At 36.1% G+C, this 21,966-nt stretch overlaps 2 protein-coding genes across 4 annotated transcripts in view; both read left to right on the top strand.

Moving 5' to 3' along the window:
- The window catches only part of LOC148007748 (uncharacterized), a 192,754-nt gene that overhangs the window by 35,761 nt on the left and 135,027 nt on the right, over positions 1 to 21,966 (top strand). The gene's annotated exons all lie outside the window — the stretch shown is intronic.
- LOC134485148 (vomeronasal type-2 receptor 116-like) overlaps positions 1 to 21,966 on the top strand; it is a 48,135-nt gene that overhangs the window by 15,992 nt on the left and 10,177 nt on the right. Inside the window, exons 2-6 of one of the 3 annotated variants that reach the window (XM_087610139.1) lie at positions 4,391 to 4,670; positions 4,816 to 5,376; positions 9,460 to 10,266; positions 10,967 to 11,194; positions 11,686 to 11,809. In XM_087610139.1, coding sequence (XP_087466265.1) covers positions 9,523 to 10,266; positions 10,967 to 11,194; positions 11,686 to 11,809 — 1,096 coding nt within the window. In that variant the 5' untranslated portion in view covers positions 4,391 to 4,670; positions 4,816 to 5,376; positions 9,460 to 9,522. Of the gene's footprint in view, positions 1 to 4,390; positions 4,671 to 4,815; positions 5,377 to 8,555; positions 8,560 to 9,402; positions 10,267 to 10,966; positions 11,195 to 11,685; positions 11,810 to 21,966 lie in introns of all 3 variants that reach the window. The other 2 variants (XM_087610140.1, XM_087610137.1) reach the window with 2 other exon arrangements.

Below are 21,966 nucleotides of genomic sequence, written 5' to 3'. Positions count from 1 at the left end.
AACAAAACAAAGAGAAGAAAAGCACACAAACATAACCTCACATCCAAATATGAATATAACAGGAAGCAATAATCACTATTCCTTAATGTCTCTCGGCATCAATGGCCTCAACTCCCCAATAAAAAGATATAGATTAACAAACTGGATATGCAGTGAGGACCCTGCATTCTGCTGCCTACAGGAAACACACCTCAGAAACGAGGACAGACACTACCTCAGAGTGAAAGGCTGGAAAACAACTTTCCAAGCAAATGGTCAGAAGAAGCAAGTTGGAGTAGCCATTCTAATATCAAATAAAATCAATTTTCAATAAAAATCATCAAAAAAGATAAGGAAGGACACTTCATATTCATCAAAGGAAAACTCCACCAAGATGAACTCTCAATCCTCATCTTCGGTTGGTTTATATACAAGTGTGCAATTTCTAGGCTTGAAAGTAAAATAATGCTATCTGGTGCTGGATAGAGGAGCCTTATTTTTTATTATGGCAGCTTGCTATTTTTGTAACATGGTGATTTGGTTGAACACAATAAAGTACATTAGTAACTGATCTCCCCTTCTTCCTGGATGAGTGAGGAGATGATTAAATGTTGATGTCAGCATCCTTGAGCATATTCAGATGAGCTTCTGCTTCTGTTGAAAAGGATGCTGTGTTTGATTGTGGTCCGAAGCTTTGAAGCACTACTTGGCATCTCCTTCCTTGGAGGTCTCACTGTTTAAACATAACAGATTTGATAGCTTGTTGGTAAGGTGAGGTCCAGCTTGTCTCCACTAGGTCATCTTCATGTGAATCCGGTGGTTATACGGTTTTGTTTTAGGGATATTTCATTTTTTTAATAACGGTTTTAGCTGACATTCATGGAGAGAATGAATCCTTAGAACTGTGCCACTAGTGAAAGGAAATCCTGTCTAGAGTATGTTTCTTTACAAAGCTGTGTCACACCATCCTTTGGGCCCTCTGCTGGAAAAGTAGAATCAAGTCTCAAATAATGCCTTTTAAATTGTATCCTCTAGTATTATAGATGTAGGACAGTACTGTATCATACCTCTGTGGATGTAAAATAGCTTGTACCTGCTTTATGATATGTAGTAGTGACTGTGCTTTATCAGAGCTGTTTTTAATGATGTTGCTCAGAATGTTTTCTTTCCAGATGATGATTGAGAAGCTAATTTAAAAAAAAATGGTGCCATGTACCACAAGAGTAACAGAACTGTGCTGTTTTCTCGGGTTTTGTTTTTTTACTTTTTTTTTTAATGGAGTGTGCTGGATGTCTCTACAGTTTTGTTCAGATGACTGCAGAACCTGGAAAAGCTGTTGCTGCTGTTGATGCATAACACACTGCTATTATTGGTCTTTTTATATAAATATAAATATATATATATATATACAGATATATAATTTGAATTTTTTGAAACTTTAGCTGTGCTGTCAACTTTGGAAAAAAGTATCCCCGTTTACTGTGTTGAGTTGGCACTGTACAGAAATTAACAGCCATATTGGTCTAGAAATGTTGAACTTAAGTTTCTTCCATTTGTACAGGGGTAACACACTGTATTAAATATGTGAGGTCTTATCTACGTGGGTTTGATTACAAAAACTAATAAAGTATTCTCTAAATTTTAAAAAAAAGTTTGGCTTAAGGCCACACTTTATGTAAGTATACGTGAAAGGAAAAAGACACTTTAGGAATATAATTATGATGTCTTGAGAGATGCTCAGTCGTTAACAGCACTTACTGCGCTTCGAGAAGTCCTGAGTTTAAATCCCAGCAACAAGCTGATGGCTCACAAGCATCTGTAATGGGATCTGATAGACTCTCTGGTATGTCTGAAGACAACTACAGTGAACTTATTATATATAAATAAATGTTTTTTAAAAAGAAAAAAAAAACTGCATGATATTGGTACAGAGACAGACAGATAGACAAATAGAATAGAATTGAAGACCCAGAAATGAACCCACACACCTATGGTCACTTGATTTTTGACAAAGGAGCCAAAACCATCCAATGGAAAAAAGATAGCATTTTCAGCAAATGGTGCTGGTTAAACTGGAGGTCAACATGTAGAAGAATGCAGATCGATCGATGCTTATCACCGTGTACAAAGCTTAAGTCCAAGTGGATCAAGGACCTCCACATCAAACCAGACACACTCAAACTAATAGAAGAAAAACTAGGGAAGCATCTGGAACACATGGGCACTGGAAAAAATTTCCTGAATAAAGCACCAATGGCTTATGCTCTAAGATCAAGAATCGACAAATGGGATCTCATAAAACTGCAAAGCTTCTGTAAGGCAAAGGACACTGTGGTTAGGACAAAACGGCAACCAACAGATTGGGAAAAGATCTTTACCAATCCTACAACAGATAGAGGCCTTATATCCAAAATATACGAAGAACTCAAGAAGTTAGACCGCAGGGAGACAAATAACCCTATTAAAAAATGGGGTTCAGAGCTAAACAAACAATTCACAGCTGAAGAATGCCGAACGGCTGAGAAACACCTAAAGAAATGTTCAACATCTTTAGTCATAAGGGAAATGCAAATCAAAACAACCCTGAGATTTCACCTCACACCAGTGAGAATGGCTAAGATCAAAAACTCAGGTGACAGCAGATGCTGGCGGGGATGCGGAAAAAGAGGAACACTCCTCCATTGTTGGTGGGATTGCAGACTGGTAAAACCATTCTGGAAATCAGTCTGGAGGTTCCTCAGAAAATTGGACATTGAACTGCCTGAGGATCCAGCTATACCTCTCTTGGGCCTATACCCAAAAGATGCCCCAACATATAAAAAAGACACGTGCTCCACTATGTGTATCGCAGCCTTATTTATAATAGCCAGAAGCTGGAAAGAACCCAGATGCCCTTCAACAGAGGAATGGATACAGAAAATGTGGTACATCTACACAATGGAATATTACTCAGCTATCAAAAACAAGGACTTTATGAAATTCGTAGGCAAATGGTTGGAACTGGAAAATATCATTCTGAGTGAGCTAACCCAATCACAGAAAGACATACATGGTATGCACTCATTGATAAGTGGCTATTAGCCCAAATGCTTGAATTACCCTAGATGCCTAGAACAAATGAAACTCAAGACGGATGATCAAAATGTGAATGTTTCACGCCTTCTTTAAAAGGGGAACAAGAATACTCTTGGCAGGGAAGAGAGAGGCAAAGATTAAAACAGAGACTGAAGTAACACCCATTCAGAGCCTGCCCCACATGTGGCCCATACATATACAGCCATCCAATTAGACAAGATGAATGCAGCAAAGAAGTGCAGGCCGACAGGAGCCGGATGTAGATCGCTCCTGAGAGACACAGCCAGAATACAGCAAATACAGAGGCGAATGCCAGCAGCAAACCACTGAACTGAGAATAGAACCCCCGTTGAAGGAATCAGCGAAAGAACTGGAAGAGTTTGAAGGGGCTCGAGACCCCATATGTACAACAATGCCAAGCAACCAGAGCTTCCAGGGACTAAGCAACTACCTAAAGACTATACATGGACTGACCCTGGACACTGACCTCATAGGTAGCAATGAATATCCTAGTAAGAGCACCAGTGGAAGGGGAAGCCCTGGGTCCTGCTAAGACTGAACCCACAGTGAACTAGACTGTTGGGGGGAGGGCGGTAATGGGGTGAGGGTTGGGTGGGGAGTACCCATAAGGAAGGGGAGGGGGGAGGGGGATGTTTGCCCGGAAACCGGGAAAGGGAATAACACTCGAAATGTATATAAGAAATACTCAAGTTAATTAAAAAAAAAGAAAAAAAATAAAAAGTTATTGTTATTATCAACAGCATACCACCAGACAGTGAAAATATCGAATCAAATAGGAAGAGGGAAGATCTATATATAAGAGAAAGACTAAAAGTAACAAGGCTATGTGCTTAAATCCAAAAGAATTTTCAGAGCTAGTGATTCAGATAGATATGCCTATCTATTTAATCTACTCATAAATTAATCATGTCTTTGGCCAGCCCTGCTTCTGAGTAAAAGAAATATTATAATTTAGGTGGCAGGTTTATAGGCCTGCGTTTTTTACATATGGTAAGTGTTAGCGTTCCAAAATAAAGGAATGAGCAGATTCACTGTCTTAGAGGAAGTGCTTCCTACCATGCTAACAGATATGGTAATAAAATTGTATTAAAGTTCAAAATTACAGAATCTCACTTGAATCATAATCTACTAAAACATTTTTGAAATCCTTACATAATTACAGAGAAATTATATTCTAATACACCACAGTAACAGTGCTTGTATCACAATAGCATTAGTTTAAAAAAAACAAGCATTAAATACATAAACAATATTAGTGTTATTTAATATTATGTTAAGACTCTAATCTACAATGATCCTTTTCTTCTATTTTCAGGTTGACATCTAAGACTATCCACTTGATTTTGACTCTTTATTTTGCCCTTGAAGAAATAAACAGGAACCCCCATATTCTACCTAACATTTCACTGCTAGTTAAAATTGAATGTGGGCTGCTAGATGATTGGACAATAAACAGTTTATCTTCTAAAAGAGAAAAATATCTTCCTAACTACTACTGTATAAATCAGAGAAGATATTTAATTGTACTTACAGGACCAATGTGGTTAGCATCTGTCATAGTTGGGCCACTCCTATACATAACTAAGAGGCCAGAGGTAAGTTTGAAGAAGCTGATGTTAATGAGGCATTGATTCTTTTCTTTCTGTAAAAATAACATTTATTTGCCTGATCTAATTGTATTCTTTAAAGCTTATGATTAAATAGGCTTGCACTTTCAAGTATATTCTGACCTCTGCCTAGATGGATCAACTCAACTCTTCTGGCTCAAATTCTTCCCTAAAGTCACTAATTGGATATGGCTTTACTCAGCTTCTCATTGATTTGCTTTGCTTGAACAATCACTGCCCATTTGTTTTAGTCTTCTGTCTCCTTTATATTCTGGCTACAACTGCCTCTACTGATGCACATTGAACTGCATGAACTCACAAATTAACTCAACACCATTGCACTGCATTCTTTGCACTGAGTCTCAAAAGTCTGGTTTAACTCTTCTGCATTGAACTCAACTGACTAATTAGAACTCAGAAATCTGCATCCCTCTGTCTCCTGAGTACTTTGATTAAAGGTGTGTACTATCACACCTGCACCTAAACTTTTCTATACTAAAAATTTGCTTTATACTAGGCTGACCTTGAACTAAGTGATCTGCTTGCCTCTGTCTCCTGCCTTCCAAGGAATGCCTATTTCCCAGCAGGATATTTTTTGCCTACAAGTCTTCAGATGTGATCCATTAAGTATAGTCATGTTGCTGGATTAAAATTCCTCTACAGATTTAATTTTCTGATCCTGAGGCTAGTGAAAGTAAGCAAATGAATTTGTCTATTTTGATGCATAGAATTCAAAGCATAAATACACAGATATTTAGAAGCACATGCCATTTTTTTAGCATGAATAAGACTTAAGTGCAATAGACATCTGATGTGCTTCACTATCAGACTTAGTCTTTTCTGTACTTTACAAGACTTAAGAAATTATGTACAATTTTCATAATGGTACAGTTCCTAACATTCCCAAGTTTTGTTTATCACACTTTTTTAGACTAGCAATTTGTTATTTTTATTGATATTTTTATTTACACTTCAAATGTTATTGTTCTTTGAGAAAATAAACAAGATAGATAAACCCTTAGCCAGAATAAACAGAATGCACAGAAAGAATATCCAAATTAACAAAATCAGAAATGAAAAGGGAGACATAACAACAGAATCTGAAAAAATTTTAAAAATATATTAGATCCTACTACAAAAGGCTATATTCCACAAAACTGGAAAATCTGGAGGAAATGGACAATTTTCTATACAGATACCAGGTATTAAAGTTAAATCAGCATCAGATAAGCCATCTAAACAGTCCCATAATGCCTAAAGAAGTAGAAGCAGTCATGAAAAGTCTCCCAACCAAAATAAAGCCCAGGACCAGATGTGTTTATTGGAGAATTCTATCAGACCTTCATAGAAGAAATAATACCAATACTCTCAAAACTATTCTGCAAAATGGAAACAAACAGAGCACTACCCAATTCCTTCTATGAAGCCACAGGTATGCTTATACCTAAACCACACAAAGATCCAACAATAAAACAGAAGTTCAGAACAATTTTCCTTATGAATATCAATGCAAAAATACTCAATAAAATTCTCGCAGCACAAATCCAAGAAACAACACATCTAAACAATCATCCATCATAATCAAGTAGGCTTCATCCCAGGGATGAAGTGATGGATTCAAAATATGGAAATCTGCATTGGGCACTTGCCTATCTTTAGAGTAATACCCTATAGTTCTGTGGCCAGTTTTTTTTTAACTGAAGTATTTCAAACATTAGTCCATTTGCATTATTTCACACAGTGGTATCTGATTTTTTTTCTTTTAACAACAGCTGCCGCATGCCTATTGTTTTTCATCTAGGGAAATTTTGTGAAATTCCATCTATGTGGGCATGTTCACTGGTATAGACCTTGGACTTTTAAAAAATATTCTACCTTTTAATTTGTATAAGTTCTTTAAATATTCTATGTATCACTTCTCTGCCTTTTGGCTAAGATCAAGTGTAAATATTCTATATACAAATCTATTCTCAAATACATGACCTGCAAGAATTCCCCCCTCCCAGAAAAAAACAAAATATGGAAATCTGTCAACATAATCCACTGTATAAACAAACTCAAAGGAAAAAAAAACACATGAACATGTAATTAGATACTAAGAAAGCATTTGACAAAACTCAACACTCTTCAGGTTAATAGACTTGGAAAGATCAGGAATTTAAGGCCCATACCTAAACCTAGAAAAGCAATATACAGCAAACCAGTAGCCAACATCAAAATAAATGGAGAGAAACTTGAAGCAATCCCACTAAAATCACAGACTGGACAAGAATTCTCACTCTCTTCCTACTTATTTACTATAGTACTCTAAGTCCTAGCCAGAGCATTTACACAACAAAAGAAGGTCAAAGGGATAAAAATTGGGGAAGAAATTCAAAATATCACTATTTGCAGATGATGTGATAATATACTTAAGTGACCCCAAAAGATCCACAGGAGTATTGCTACAGTGGATAAACAACTTCAGATAAGTGTCTGGATATAAACTTATCTAAAACAAATCTGTAGCCCTCCTCTAGTCAAGGGATAAAAAGATAAATATAGTAAAAATGGCCATTTTACCAAAAGCAATCTACAGATTCAATGCAATCCCCATCAAAATACTAAGCCAATTCTTCAGAGAGTTAGACAGAACAATTTGCAAATTCATCTGGAATAAAAAAAATCCAGGATACCTAAAACAATGATTCTCAACAATAAAAGGATTTCTGTGGGAATCAATACCCCTGAACTCAAGCAATATTACAGAGCAATAGTGATAAAAAACTGAATGGTATTGGTACAGAGACAGGCAGATAGACCAGTGGAATAGAATTGAAGACCCAGAAATGAAGCCGCACACATATGGTTACTTGATTTTTGACAAAAGAGCCAAAACCATCCAATGGAAAAAAGGATAGCATTTTCGGCAAATGGTGCTGGTTCAACTGGAGGTCAGTATGTAGAAGAATGCAGAGCGATCGATGCTTATCACCCTGTACAAAGCTCAAGTCCAAGTGGATCAAGGACCTCCACATCAAACCAGATACACTCAAACTAATAGAAGAAAAACTGGAGAGGCATCTCGAACACATGGGCACTGGAGAAAATTTCCTGAACAAAACACCAATGGCTTATGCTCTAAGATCAAGAACCAACAATGGGATCTCATAAGACTGCAAAGTTTCTGTAAGGCAAAGGACACTGTTGTTAGGACAAAACGACAACCAACAGATTGCCAATAGATCTTTACCCATCCTACAACAGATAGAGGGCTTATATCCCAAATATACAAAGAACTCAAGAGGTTAGATCACAGGGAGACAAATAACCCTATTAAAAAATGGGGTTCAGAGCTAAACAAATAATTCACAGCTGAGGAATGCCGAATAGTTGAGAAACACCTAAAGAAATGTTCAACATCTTTAGTCATATGGGAAATGCAAATTAAAACAACCCTGAGACTTCACCTCACACCTGTGAGAATGGCTAAGATCAAAAACTCAGGTGACAGCAGATGCTGGCGAGGATGCGGAGAAAGAGGTACACTCCTCCATTGTTGGTGGGATTGCAGACTGGTACAACCATTCTGGAAATCAGTCTGGAGGTTCCTCAGAAAATTGGACATTGAACTACCTAAGGACCCAGCTATACCTCTCTTGAGCATATACCCAAAAGATTGCCATCATATAACAAAGACACATGCTCCATTATGTTCTTAGCAGCCTTATTTATAATAGCCAGAAGCTGGAAAGAACCCAGATGCCCTTCAACAGAGGAATGGATACAGAAAATGTGGTACATCTACACAATGGAATATTACTCAGCTATCAAAAACAATGTCTTTATGAAATTCATAGGCAAATGGATGGAACTGGAAAATATAATCCTGAGTGAGGTAACCCAATCATGGAAAAACACACATGGTATGCACTCATTGATAAGTGGCTATTAACCCAAATGCTTGAATTACCCTGAGGCACAGAACACATGAAACTCTAGAAGGATGACCAAAATGCAAATGCTTCATGTTTTCTTTAAAAGGGGAACAAGAATACCCTTGGCAAGGAATAGGGAGGCAAAGTTTAGAACAGAGGCAGAAGGAACACCCATTCAGAGCCTGCCCCACATGTGGCCCATACATATACAGCCACCAAACTAGATAAGATGGAGAAAGCAAAGAAATGCAGGTTGACAGGAACCGGATGTAGATCTCTCCTGAGAGACACAGCCAGAATACAGCAAATACATAGGTGAATGCCAGCAGCAAACCACTGAACTGAGAACGGGACCCCCGTTGAAGAAATCAGAGAAAGGAATGGAAGAGCTTGAAGGGGCTTGAGACACCATATGAATAACAATGCCAACCAACCAGAGCTTCCAGGGACTAAGACACTACCCAAAGACTATACATGGACTGACCCTGTGCTCCAACCTCATAGGTAGCAATGAATAGCCTAGTAAGATCACCAGTGGAAGGGGAAGCCCTTGGTCCTGCCAAGACTTAACACCCAGTGAAGGTGATTGTTGGGGGGAGGGTGGTAATGGGGGGAGGATGGGAAGGGGAAGCCCATATAGAAGGGGAGGTTGAGGGGTTAGGGGGATGTTGGCACGGAAACCTGGAAGGGGAATAGCAATCGAAATGTAAATAAGAAATACTCAAGTTAATAAGGATATAAAAAAAAGTAGGGAAACTACACCTTTCACAATAGTCACAAATAACATAAAATACCTTGGTGAGACTAGCATTTTATATTTCGGCTTCCTCATGTTATTTCTCACATTCTATGGCTTACAGCTTTACTATGGGCCATTTCACCCTCTCTTGAGCAACCAAGAACTGTATCCATATCTTTACCAAATGGCTCCTAAGGACACATCTCTGGCACTGGCCATGGTTTCTTTGTTTGTCCATTTCAGCTGGAACTGGGTAGGAGCTGTTGTTTCAGATGATGACCCAGGTTATGAATTTATCTTGGAATTGAGAAGAGAAATGCAAAGGAACAATTTTTGTTTAGCATTTGTGAGTATCATTGTTAGTGATGACAATTTATTTCTGAAAAGGTATAATATCTATTACAACCAGATCAAGATGTCATCAGCAAAAGTTGTTATCATTTATGGAGACAAAGACTCTCCTCTACAGGTGAACTTTAGACTATGGAATTTATTTGATATCCAAAGAATCTGGGTCACTACCTCACAGTGGGATATGATCATAAATAATGGAAAATTCCTCCTTAATTCCTTCTATGGGACTCTCAGTTTTTCACATCACTATTCTGAATTATCTGGTTTTAAAACATTTATCCAGACAGCATACCCTTCAAACTACAGTGATGACTTTTCTCTTGGTATATTATGGTGGGTGTATTTTAATTGTTCTTTGTCATTATCTGAATGTAAGAATCTGCAAAATTGTCCAAAGGAAAACATATTTAGATGGTTATACAGGCACCATTTTGAAATGTCTTTGAGTGATACTACTTATGACCTATATAATTCTATGTATGCTGTGGCTTACACACTCCAACAGATGCTTCTGAAACAAGCAGATACATGGCAAATAGATGATGGAAAAGAACCAGAATTTGACTCTTGGCAGGTAATCGCTCTTCCACTACATATCTCATAGAGTCATAGACTTAATTTTTCCGATGAATACTGTAGCTTCTAAGATTCTAAGTTCTTTTCTTTCAAATACACCAATTGCTGTATTCCTTCACTGCATATCATTGAAAATTCTTTTGTTTCTTAAACTCAAGTACAGCCAATACTGAAACTTCCATAATTTCATAATCTGTTTGTGCTAGTTTCCATAATATTTCCACCATAAATGTGTTTCTTATCTTTAATATTTGAAACAAAATATGTTGCTTTCTCATGAAATTCTTATTGGAACAAGAAGGTGACTGACCTTTTTAAATGATCAAGGAATTGATAATCTATGTAATGAATAGGTCCCAAATAACAGAAAAATTCTAGCATTTTCTTCCTCAACAAGGGCCTCAATTTCCTACTTGGCTATCAGATAATAATATACAGAAAATGAGGTAAAGAATGTTTAACTATTCCCACTCATATTTAAGCTGTGCATATTTTAGAGAATTAACTTCACTGAGAAAGAATTATTTAGGAATTTTAATGTTATTGTGCCTATATGTGGCATTTTTCCCACTCTGATATCAGACTATTTGTAATTAAGACACATTATTAAGACAAGTTAAAATCAGAGACAGATTAAACTTTATATTTTCTTTCCTAATCTGTAGGCATAGTTAAAACTAAAATAATAAATGTTTCAGATGCTCTCTTTCCTGAGAAATATCCAATTTATAAACCCTGTTGGTGACAAAGTGAACCTGAATCATGAAGAAAAACTGGATACAAAGTATGAGATTCACCAGACTTTGACTTTTTTGCCAAATCCTGTATTTAAGCTGAAAATAGGAACATTTTCCCAAAATCTATCACATGGTCGACAATTATATATGTTGAAAGAAATGATAGAGTGGAACACAGGCCACCAACAGGTTTGTTGGATTTACTTGTAAAACACTACATGCAACATAAGTTGATCTTATCATTTTCATAGGATACAGCATTTTAAAATTTATTTACAAACTCATTTCCTATACTCCTATACTTGTTTTCAAGACAATTTATTTCCACTAGGACATGTATCTATCTTTACCTATCTATCTATCTATCTATCTATCTATCTATCTATCATCTATCTATTTATCTATCTAGGATTTATAGACATAGATAATATATGTACATATAAATGTACATATTTGTATGTAAGTCATGATATAATTATATAATTCAAAACAATTATATAAATCACAATACAACTATAATTTTATCACAGACTGCAAAGAAGTATTTCTTCTTAATTTAATGCATTATGAAGACATCTTTTTCAGTTTTTCATTTCATTTCTTTTCATTGTCTATGTCATTGTAACTACTGACAGGTAGGTAAATGTTTTTATTTATAATTACATTGTGATTTTCCTCAGTCTCCAACCTCAGTTTGCAGTATTCCTTGTAGTCCAGGATTCAGAAAATCCCCTCAGCTGGGAAAGCCTGTTTGCTGTTTTGATTGTACACCCTGCCCAGAAAATGAAATTTCCAACATGACAAGTAAGTATTTAACTTACCAAAAGTTTAATTACATTGATTAATTTCTCTCATCTATACATGGTTCTTAATGAGGAATTACCACTACTGCGAAGTTAAGTCTCAACCTAATATAAAATGAATCAGGAATTCTGACCATTGACTTAGAAGCCTCCCAAAACCTGGATTACATTTTGACTCATTATTCTCAAAACATTGTACCTAATAGTTTCTTTTGGAAATTGCTTTAGAGTTCTAACAATCACTATAGCATTTCTCTTCAGCAGGATGTATCATAGCACTATGTAATACACCTAAATTTAATCTTCTCTGAGAAATGTGAGTTGCATATACTTATTTATCCAGTATACTACAAGTTTAAAGGAAAGGTGTCGATGCTCAGAGATGCTGAAGCCTGTTTGAAAGGCGGGTATTTTGTAGTGTGTCCTAACATAGGGCATGCTGTCATTTCATGAATTGTATTTTCATTTGTACTCAATCCATAAATGAGTTTGGAAAGCAGGATAGAATTTTAAATCAAAATTTTAGAATAATTTTGAGAAGAATTATGAAATAAACATTTCATATTTAGAAGGATATATCTTCTTTGTGACAATGATCCTATGATACATTGATACTGATGCCATTATTACTGCACCAAGTTATTGAATGATGGAAGTAATTTCTTTTGCAGTTATGGCACATATGTAAATAATAAATGTACACTTTCATTTAATGTACTTACCTTTTGTTTCATATAATTTGAATTTCTACATCCTTTTGTTTTGTATAATTTAAATTTAAGATGCACGTAGAATTCAGAGACAGAGAATTGAAGTGATAAGCACACAAGTGAATAGTAGGTTAAGACCAGCTACTAGATAGTGGAGTACTATCTAGAAAATATTGAAGAGTATTATGTTTTAAATATACTGAATAAGCAATTGAAAACAATGATACCCCTACAAAATGGAATATTACTCAGCTATCAAAAACAACGACTTTATGAAATTCCTAGGCAAATGGTTGGAACTGGAAAATATCATCCTGAGTAGGCTAACCCAATCACAGAAAGACATACATGGTATGCACTCATTGATAAGTGGCTATTAGCCCAAATGCTTGAATTACCCTAGATGCCTAGAACACATGAAACTCAAGACGGATGATCAAAATGTGAATGCTTCACTCCTTCTCTAAAAGGGGAACAAGAATACCCTTGACAGGGAATAGAGAGGCAAAGATTAAAACAGACACAGAAGGAACACCCATTCAGAGCCTGCCCCACATGTGGCCCACACATATACAGCCATCCAATTAGACAAGATGGATGAAGCAAAGAAGTGCAGACCAACAGGAGCCGGATGTATCGCTCCTGAGAGACACAGCCTGAATACAGCAAATACAGAGGCGAATGCCAGCAGCAAACCACTGAACTGAGAATAGGACCACCGTTGAAGGAATCAGAGAAAGAACTGGAAGAGCTTGAAGGGGCTCGAGACCCCATATGAACAACAATGCCAAGCAACCAGAGCTTCCAGGGACTAAGCCACTACCTAAAGACTATACATGGATTGACCCTGGACTCTGACCTCATAGGTAGCAATGAATATCCTAGTAAGAGCACCAGTGGAAGGGGAAGCCCTGGGTCCTGCTAAGACTGAACCCCCAGTGAACTAGACTGTTGGGGGGAGGGCGGCAATGGGGGGAGGGTGGGGAGGGGAACACCCATAAGAAAAAGGAGAGGGGAGGGGGATGTTTGCCCGGAAACTGGGAAAGGGAATAACACTCGAAATGTATATAAGAAATACTCAAATTAATTAAAAAAATGAAAAAAAAAATAAAAATAAAAAGAAGAAAGAAGAAAGAAAAAAATGAACAAAAAGCAAAACAAAAAAAAAAGAAAAGAAAACAATGATACCTCGGAAATTTTAAAATTTGCTTACTACTATTTGTATATTAAAAATTTGAAAAAACATTTTATAACAAGTAATAATTATAAATTTCTTGAAAAATAAAATGTTTGAATATTTTCCCAAAAGGTTAGATATAATTGCTTAGAAAATATAAGAAAACATGATTAATTATAAAGAAATATACATTCCTGAATATAATTAACAATTACATTGCTTTTAATTTTGTGCTATTGTCTATCCATAATTGAAACAGATTTGAAAATGTCATATGTTACATAATATATGTTAACCATCTCTCCTGTGTTTAATGGCATGTTTACATCTTCAAGAGATAAAGTTTCCTTTCATGCTGTTTTGGAATATGTTTTTATTTTTTGAAACACGCGAAGACTAGCATCATAAAAAACACTTAGAAATATTTTAATTTTTAAATCCTCATTTCTCCTACTTCTATAGGCTCTTCCACTATTCCTCTCCCCCTTTCCTCTGAGAAGATGGACCACCCCCATATCCTCTCACCCTGGCACACCAAGTCTCTGCAGTGCTAGCCATATCCTCTCCCACTGAGGCCAGATGAGGCAACTTAGGTAGAAGAACCTATTCCAGAGATTGGCAACAGCATTAGGAATAGCCCGTTTCAGCACATCAGGACCTACAGGAAGACCAAGCTCCAAATCTGATAAATATGTGCTGGGGTCCTAAGTCCATTCCATGTAAGCACTTTGGTTGGTGGTTCAGACTCTAAGCCCCCAATGGTCCAGGTTAGCTGACAGGTCTGTCTTCTGTGGAGTTCACATCCTCTTCAGGAGCCTCTATCTTTTCTACCACACTCCTATGAAAGTCCAGAACCTTCAGCCTATGTTTGGACATGGGTCTCTAAATCTGTCTGAGTCAGTTTCCCTCAGAGGACAGACATATTAGCTACCTGCCTGCAAATATAACAGTTTCATTAATAGAATCAAGGATTAGTGCTTGCACCCAGGATGAGTCTCCAGTTGAGCCTGTTTTTGGTTGGACATTCTCTTAGTCTCTGCTCCATCTTTGTCCCTATATGTCTTGTAGACAGGATAAATTTTGGATCACAGTTTTGGGTGAGTTGGTTTACTTATCCCTCCACTGGGATTCCTGCCTGGCTACATAAGGTGGCCTCTTCAGGTTCATACCCCACTTCTGCAAATCTCATGTAAGTCACCACCATTGATTCTTGGGTGCCTCCTTCAGACCAGGTCTCTGGCACATTCCCTAGGTGTCCTCCACCAGCCCACTACTTCCAATTACAGAATTCTAGTCTTTCTTATGGCCGTCTGACCATCTCTCCTATCCCACCTGATCCCGTACCCCTCCCACCCCTTTCCTATACCCCTTTCTGCCCACTTCCTTCTCTGAATCTGCCTCCAGGACTATTTTATTTCCCCTTCTAAGTGCTATTCAAGCACTGTCATGTGGGCCTTCCTGTTTTGTTTAGTGCCTTTGGGTCTGTGGAATACAGAATGGGTGTCCTTTATTTTATGGCTATATCCACTTATAAGTGAGTACTTACCATGCATGTCCTTCTGAATCTGGGTTAACTCATTCAGGATGATATTCTTAAATTCCATATCTTTTATTTAAGTGAAAGAATGGAATTCTATTGTGCAGCTGTACCTTACATTTTTTCCATTTGTAAGATGAGGGACCTCAGGCTTTTTACAGTACCTGGTTAATTTTAACAAAAATGCTATGAATATAGTTGAGCAAGTTTCTCCCTAGTATAAAGGAGCAACTTTTAGGTGCAGGCATAGGAGTGATATACTTTAGTCTTGAGGTAGAACTATTTGCAGTTTTTGGAGAAAACATAAAATTGATTTCCAAAGTGGTCATAAAGTTTGCAGTCCTACCAGCAATGGAGAAGTGTTCTCCTTGTTCCATACATTTGCCCTGCACTATCCGTTGAGATTTTGGATCTTAGCTATTCTGATCCGTATAGGATAGATTCTCAGAGACATTTTATTTTGCATTTTCATGATGATTAAGGACTTTGAACATTTCTTTAAGTGCTTCTCAGTCATTTAAGATTCATGAGTTGAAAGTTGTTTCCCTCTGTACCTCACTTTTTACTTTGATTATTTGGGCTGTCAGAATCTAACGTCTTATGTTCTTTATAAATTTTGGATAGTAGTCCTCTGTCAGATGGAGGATAGGTAAAGATCTTTTCCCAATTTTGAGGATGCCATTTTGTGCTCTTGGAAGTCTCTCCTTTGCCCTATCAAAGATTTTAATTTTCATGAGGCCCCATTTATCAATTGTTGATCTTAGAACCTGAGCCATTGGCATTCTATTCAGGATATTGTCTCTTATACCAGTGACTTCAAAGATATTCCCCACTTTCTCTTCTATTAGACTTACTATATCTGGTTTTACATTGAGGTCTTTGATCCACTTGAACTTGAGGGGAATTTTTTGTTTGTTTTTTTTTTCTTGGTTTTGTTGTTGTTGTTGTTGTTGTTGTTGTTGTTGTTGTTGTTGTTGTAGTTTCAGGGTGATAGGGATTTATTTGCATTATTCTACATGCACCATTAGATAAGTATCTTTTCTGGTTGCATTGTCAAAATTCTAAAGTCCATAGGTATATCATGTTATTTCTGGGTCTTCAATTCATTTTCAATGATAAACCTAACTGCTCCTATATCAACACCATGCAGATTTTATTACTGTTGCTTTGTAGTAGAGCTTGAAATAAGTGATGGGGATACCTCCAGCCAGTTAGTCTTTTACTGTTCAGGGTTGTTTAGATATCCTGATTTTAATGTTTATTTATTTGTTTGTTTGTTTGTTTGTTTTAGCACATGAAGTTGAGTATTTCTCTATCAAGATCTGTAAAGAGTTGTGTTGGAAAATTTGATGGCATTGAATTAAAAATGAACAATGCTTTCAGTATGATGGCCTTTTTCAGTACATTTTTACTATGTTAATCCTACTGATACATGAGCATGGACCATATGTTATATAATTTGAAGATGTGAGGGCTGTTGTTTCCCTAATTTCTTTCATGGCCTACTTATCATTTACAATAAGGAAGGTAATTAATTTTTTAGTTAATATTGTATGCATCCATTTTACTGAAGTTGTTTATCAGCTATTGGAGTTCGCTAGTAGAATTTTTATGGTTGCTTATGTTTGTGAATACTGTCCCATGATCCACAAACTTTGAGAATTTGACTCCTCCTTTTCCAATTTCTATCCCCTTGATCTCCATTACTTGTCTTATTGCTCTATCTAGAACTTCAAGTACTGTATTAATTAGATTGGGAGAGAAGGAATAGCCATGCCTGGTTTCTGATCTTAGTGGAATTTCTTTAGTTTTTCTCCATGTAATTTGATGTTGGCTCATGTCTTGTTGTATATTTCTGATTATGTTTAGGTATGTGCCTTGTATTCATGACCTCTCTAAGACTTTCATAGTGAATTCTAAAATATTGGATTTTGCTAAAGCCTCTTTCAACATGTAATGAAGTGCTCATATGATTTTTTCCTATCAGTTTGTTTAAGTGATGTATTATGCTTATGAATTTTTTATAGGGCACCATCCATGCATCCTTTGGATAAATCCTAATTGATCATGGTGGATGGAGTTTTTGATGTGCTCCTAAGATTTGGTTTACAAGCATTTTTTAAAATTGTTTTTGCATCAATGTTTATAAGAAAAATGGTTCTGAAATTCTCTCTGTCTATTCTTTGTATGGTTTAAGCTTCAGGATGACTGTGGCTTCATATAATGAGTTTGGCAGTCTTCCTTCTGTTTCTGTTTTGTTCAGCAGATTCACGGTTGTTAGTGTTAGCTCTTCTTTCAAACTCTGGTAAAAATCTGCACTAAAAACAATTGGACCTGGGCTTTTTTTTTTTTTTTTTTGCTCAGGAGCCTTTTATTGATTTCTCTTTCTTTAGGGTTTATAGGAATGTTTTAATAGTTTGCCTGATCTTCATTTAACTCTGTTAATTTCTATTTGTATAGAAAACCATCCATTTAGATAAGACATTTGTTGCAGTTTTTTTTGTTTTGTTTCATTTTGTTTTTTGGTATGACACATAGGCTTTTGAAATAAAATCATTGCATTTCCTATTTGTCTGTTGTTATGCTTCCATTTTCCTTCCTGGTTTTGTTTATTGGGATACTGTCTCTCTGTCTTTGGGTTAATTTGGCTAAAGGTTTATTTATCTTCTTCATTTTTCTCAATAAACTAGCTCTTCTTTTCCTTGATTCTTTGTATTATTTCTAATTTATTGACTTCAACCATAACCTTGATCATTTTCTGCCTACTTTTTAAAAAAAATAAAATCTTATTTTATTACGTTAAGTATTAGGTAAGAAAAAACTGCTTACTCTGTAGTATTTATGAGACTACACATAAGTTACAATAAGTCAATGTTATAAAATACATAAATTATCAGAATTTACATATGGAACAAACAGGCTTTATATTTAACCTCATCAGGAAAATTATTCTTGTGGTTTCTCCTATGACTCACGAGGAAATTATGCAGTCATGCTTGAATTCATACTAAAATTTTCAGATCTTATTTACAACAGAACATTTTTATTTTATTTGTCTTGGATACTTTATGTAACTCCATTTCAAATGTTATCCCCTTTTGCCCCTCTTCTCTACTCCCTCCTCCTCCTGCTGCTTCTATAAGGATATTCCCATTCGATTCACCCACTCCCATGTCAGGGCTTTAGCATTCCGTACGTTGGGGAAATGAGCCTTCACAGAATCAAGGTTATATCCTCCTATTGATTCTGCAGAATGTCATTCTCTGCTACATATGTGGCTGCAGTCATGGGTCCCTCCATGCATATGCTTGGTGGGTGGTTTAGTCCCTGGTAGCTCTAGGTTTAGGTGGGGCATTGGGGTTTTGGTGGTTAATACTATTGTTCGTTTTATGGTGTTGCAAACCCCTTCAGCTATCTCTAACTCCTCCATTGTTGTCCCTTTGACAAGTCCAATGGTTAACTGCAAGCCTCCTTCTCTATATCAGTAAGGCTCTAGCAAAGCCTCTTATGGGACACCCATTTCTGGCACCTGTCAGCAAGCTCTTCTTGGCACCAGCAATAGTGACTGGGTTTGGTAGCTGTATATGAGATGGACTCCCATATGGGGCAGTCTCTGGATGACCTTTTCTGTAGTCCTTGTTCCACTCTTAGTCCCTGTATTTCCTCCCATGAGTGTTTTGTTCTCCCTTCTAAGAAGGACTGAAGCATTCATATTTTGATCTTCCATCTTCTTGATCTACATATGTTCTGTGATTTTTTCCTTAGGTATTCCAAGCTTGTGTTTTTGCTTTTCTTTTCTGGAGGTTTCCTGTGTATCTTTAAATTCTTGGTATGAGAACTTTCTAATTTCTTTATGAAGACAGTGCTATGAACCTTTCTCTTAGCACTGCTAACATTGTGTCCCATATGTTTGAATATGTTGTGCCTTCATTTCACTTGAATTCTAGAAAAGTTTTTATTACTTGACTTCTTTGATGTCCTAGAGATCATTGAGTAGACAGTCCTTTTTTTCCATATGTGTGTAGACTTTCTGGGGTTTCTACTGCTGTTAAATTACATCATTATTTAATGGTCATTTTATAATGTACAATATAGTATTTCAATATTTTGTATCTGTTGAGATTTGCTTTGGGACTGATTATATGGTCAGTTTTGCAGTAGGATTCATGATGTTCTGAGAAGAAGATATATTCTCTTGTGTTTGGGTGAAATATTCTGTAGGTCTTAGATAGGTTCACTTGATTTATAATGTCAGGTAATTTCATCATTTCTGTGCAGTTTTTCCTGTTGGACATGTCAAACTTTTTGACTGGGATGTAAATATCTTCCACTATTAGTGTTTGGCGTTTGATGTGCCATTTAAGCTTTATTAAATTATCCTTCACAAACATAGTTGCTCTTGAGTTTGAGGCATACATGTTTAGAATAAAGATAACATCTGGGTAGATTCTTCCTTTGATGAGTATGATGTTTCATTTCTTGTCTGTTTCAATTAATTTTGGTTGAGACTATTTTATTAGCTATAGAATGGTTACTCTACTTTTTTCTTGTAACCATTTGCTTAGAAGGTATTTCTCCAGCCCTATAACCTAATGTCTATCTTTATTGCTGAGATATGTTACTAATATGTAGCAGAATAATGGATCCTATGCTTGCATTAATCCTCTTAGCCTTCATGCCTTTATTGGGGAATTGAGTCCATTGATCCACTGATGTTCAAGACTATTAATGAAAAATGATTTTTAATTTCTGTTATTTTGATGTTGATGGTGTTATTATGTGTGCATGTGCACATTCTTGTGTGTGCCTCTCTTGTTTGTGCTAGTACAGAATTACCTTTCTGTTTACTTGGGTGTTATTATTCTCTTTGGAGTGGAATTTTCATTCTAGTATTTTCTATAGTAATGCATTTGGGGACAGATAATATTTAAATTTGGATTTGTCTTGAAATATCTCAATTTCTTTATCTATAATGATTGAGAGTGTTGTTATATATAGTAGTATAACTGGGCATATGTGGATATTTAGAGGTTGCAAAATATCTGTGCAGGCTGTTATAGCTTTTAGAGTCTCTGTTGAGAAGTCATGTGACATTCAGCTAGGTCTGCCTTTATACGTTACCTGGCCTTTTCCACTTGCCTCTTTTAATATACTCTTCTTAGTTTTGTAGACTTTTTGAAAGATATTTTTTTCCAGTATACTCTAATTTTCTTTCTATAAGATTCTTGTATGTTCATAGGCACCTCTTTGATCGAATTGTAAAAGTTTTCTTTTATAATTTTCTTAAAAATGTCTCCTGGTCTATGGAACTAGAACTCCACCTTCTTTTTCTATGCCTCATATTCTTAAGTTAGGTTTTTTTTTCCTGTTATCCCATGTTTCCTGGATTTTTGGGGAGTGGTATTAGGATTTTTTAGATTTAATAGATTCTTTTACTGAGGAATAAATTTGTACTACTGATTCTTGTATGCCTGAGATTCTCCCATCTATCTTCTGTTAGTGATGCTTGCATCTGTTGAACCTCTTCTATTCCCTAGGCTTTACGTCTCCAGAATTCCCTTGGTTTATCTTTTCTTTATTGCTTCTGTTTCCATTTTCAGGTCTTAAACAGTTATATTTATTTCCTTCACCCATTTAATTGTATTTCCCGACACTAATTTAAGGGATTTATTTGTTTCACTTTTAAAAGCCTCTATCTTTTTGACTGTAGTTTTCTGTATTTTGTTAAAGGGCTCATTTATTTCCTCTTTAAAGGCCTCTATTGCATTTCCAAGATTGAATTTATAGTCATTTTCTTATGCATTGTTTATTTTAGGTAATTCAGTGCTTGCTGCGGTAGTATATCTGTATTGTGAAACAGTCATATTGCCCTTTTTTATTGTGTTGTTTCAAGGCCCTTTAGTTACCTGAATGGCTTTAATTACTGAATGTTCTGTTGTAAAGGAGTATTTGGAGGAGGACTAACCTCAGTGATCCTTGCTCAGAATGTCCTGGCCTGGAGCGGGTTGATATGGGATATAGAATAGAACTCTGGTAGGACTTTAAAGACTGAGGGTCTCCAGATGTTCCAGCTCTCTAACTATACTGAAATGCTCATGATAATGTCTAAAACATCCTAAACACTTTCTTGCTCTTTCTAAGGGTAAAAAGTTCTGGCTTAAGTGATGGACACCTGTACTCTAACAGCAGGGGATTAAGTAATGTGACCTTCGTTCTATGTAAGCAGGTACTACTGTGATGCTCTAACTTTCAGTCTGCTCACAAAAAGAAAAGTGATTTTAGAGTTTATAATTAAATTGCCAAAATTTCCTCTCTTACAACATGGAAAAAATGGAATGAATGAAAAAGGTAGATAAGAAAAAATTCTATGCACTCTTCTCTATGTTCGCAGTACTTATGCATCTTTCATAATACATGACTGCATGGTAAAAGTCCATCACAAGTTCACTCACTAAATCAAATCAAAGATCGAATAAGAAGTCTATAACAGTGAATGTTTACATGAATATACACTAGGAATATTTATATGACTAAACATTCATTATCCGTCACAGCTCCACAGGTTCATCAAGCATTAAAAACTATAACAAAGTTATTAGTGAAGTTTTGTATAGATAAATCCAGTTAATATTTTATCTTCTGTCATAGGACCAAAAATAAATAATCAGTTCCCATTTTATAACCTTTGGTTAATGGTTTTACATTATCTTGAAATGTGTTCTGAGTACAGAAAG

This window comes from Rattus norvegicus, chromosome 1 (assembly GCF_021556685.1).
Source record: "Rattus norvegicus strain SHRSP/BbbUtx chromosome 1, alternate assembly SHRSP_T2T, whole genome shotgun sequence".
Lineage (NCBI taxonomy): Eukaryota > Metazoa > Chordata > Mammalia > Rodentia > Muridae > Rattus > Rattus norvegicus.
Note: the sequence above shows the minus strand (reverse complement) of the source record. Positions and strands in the feature narration are given on the sequence as shown.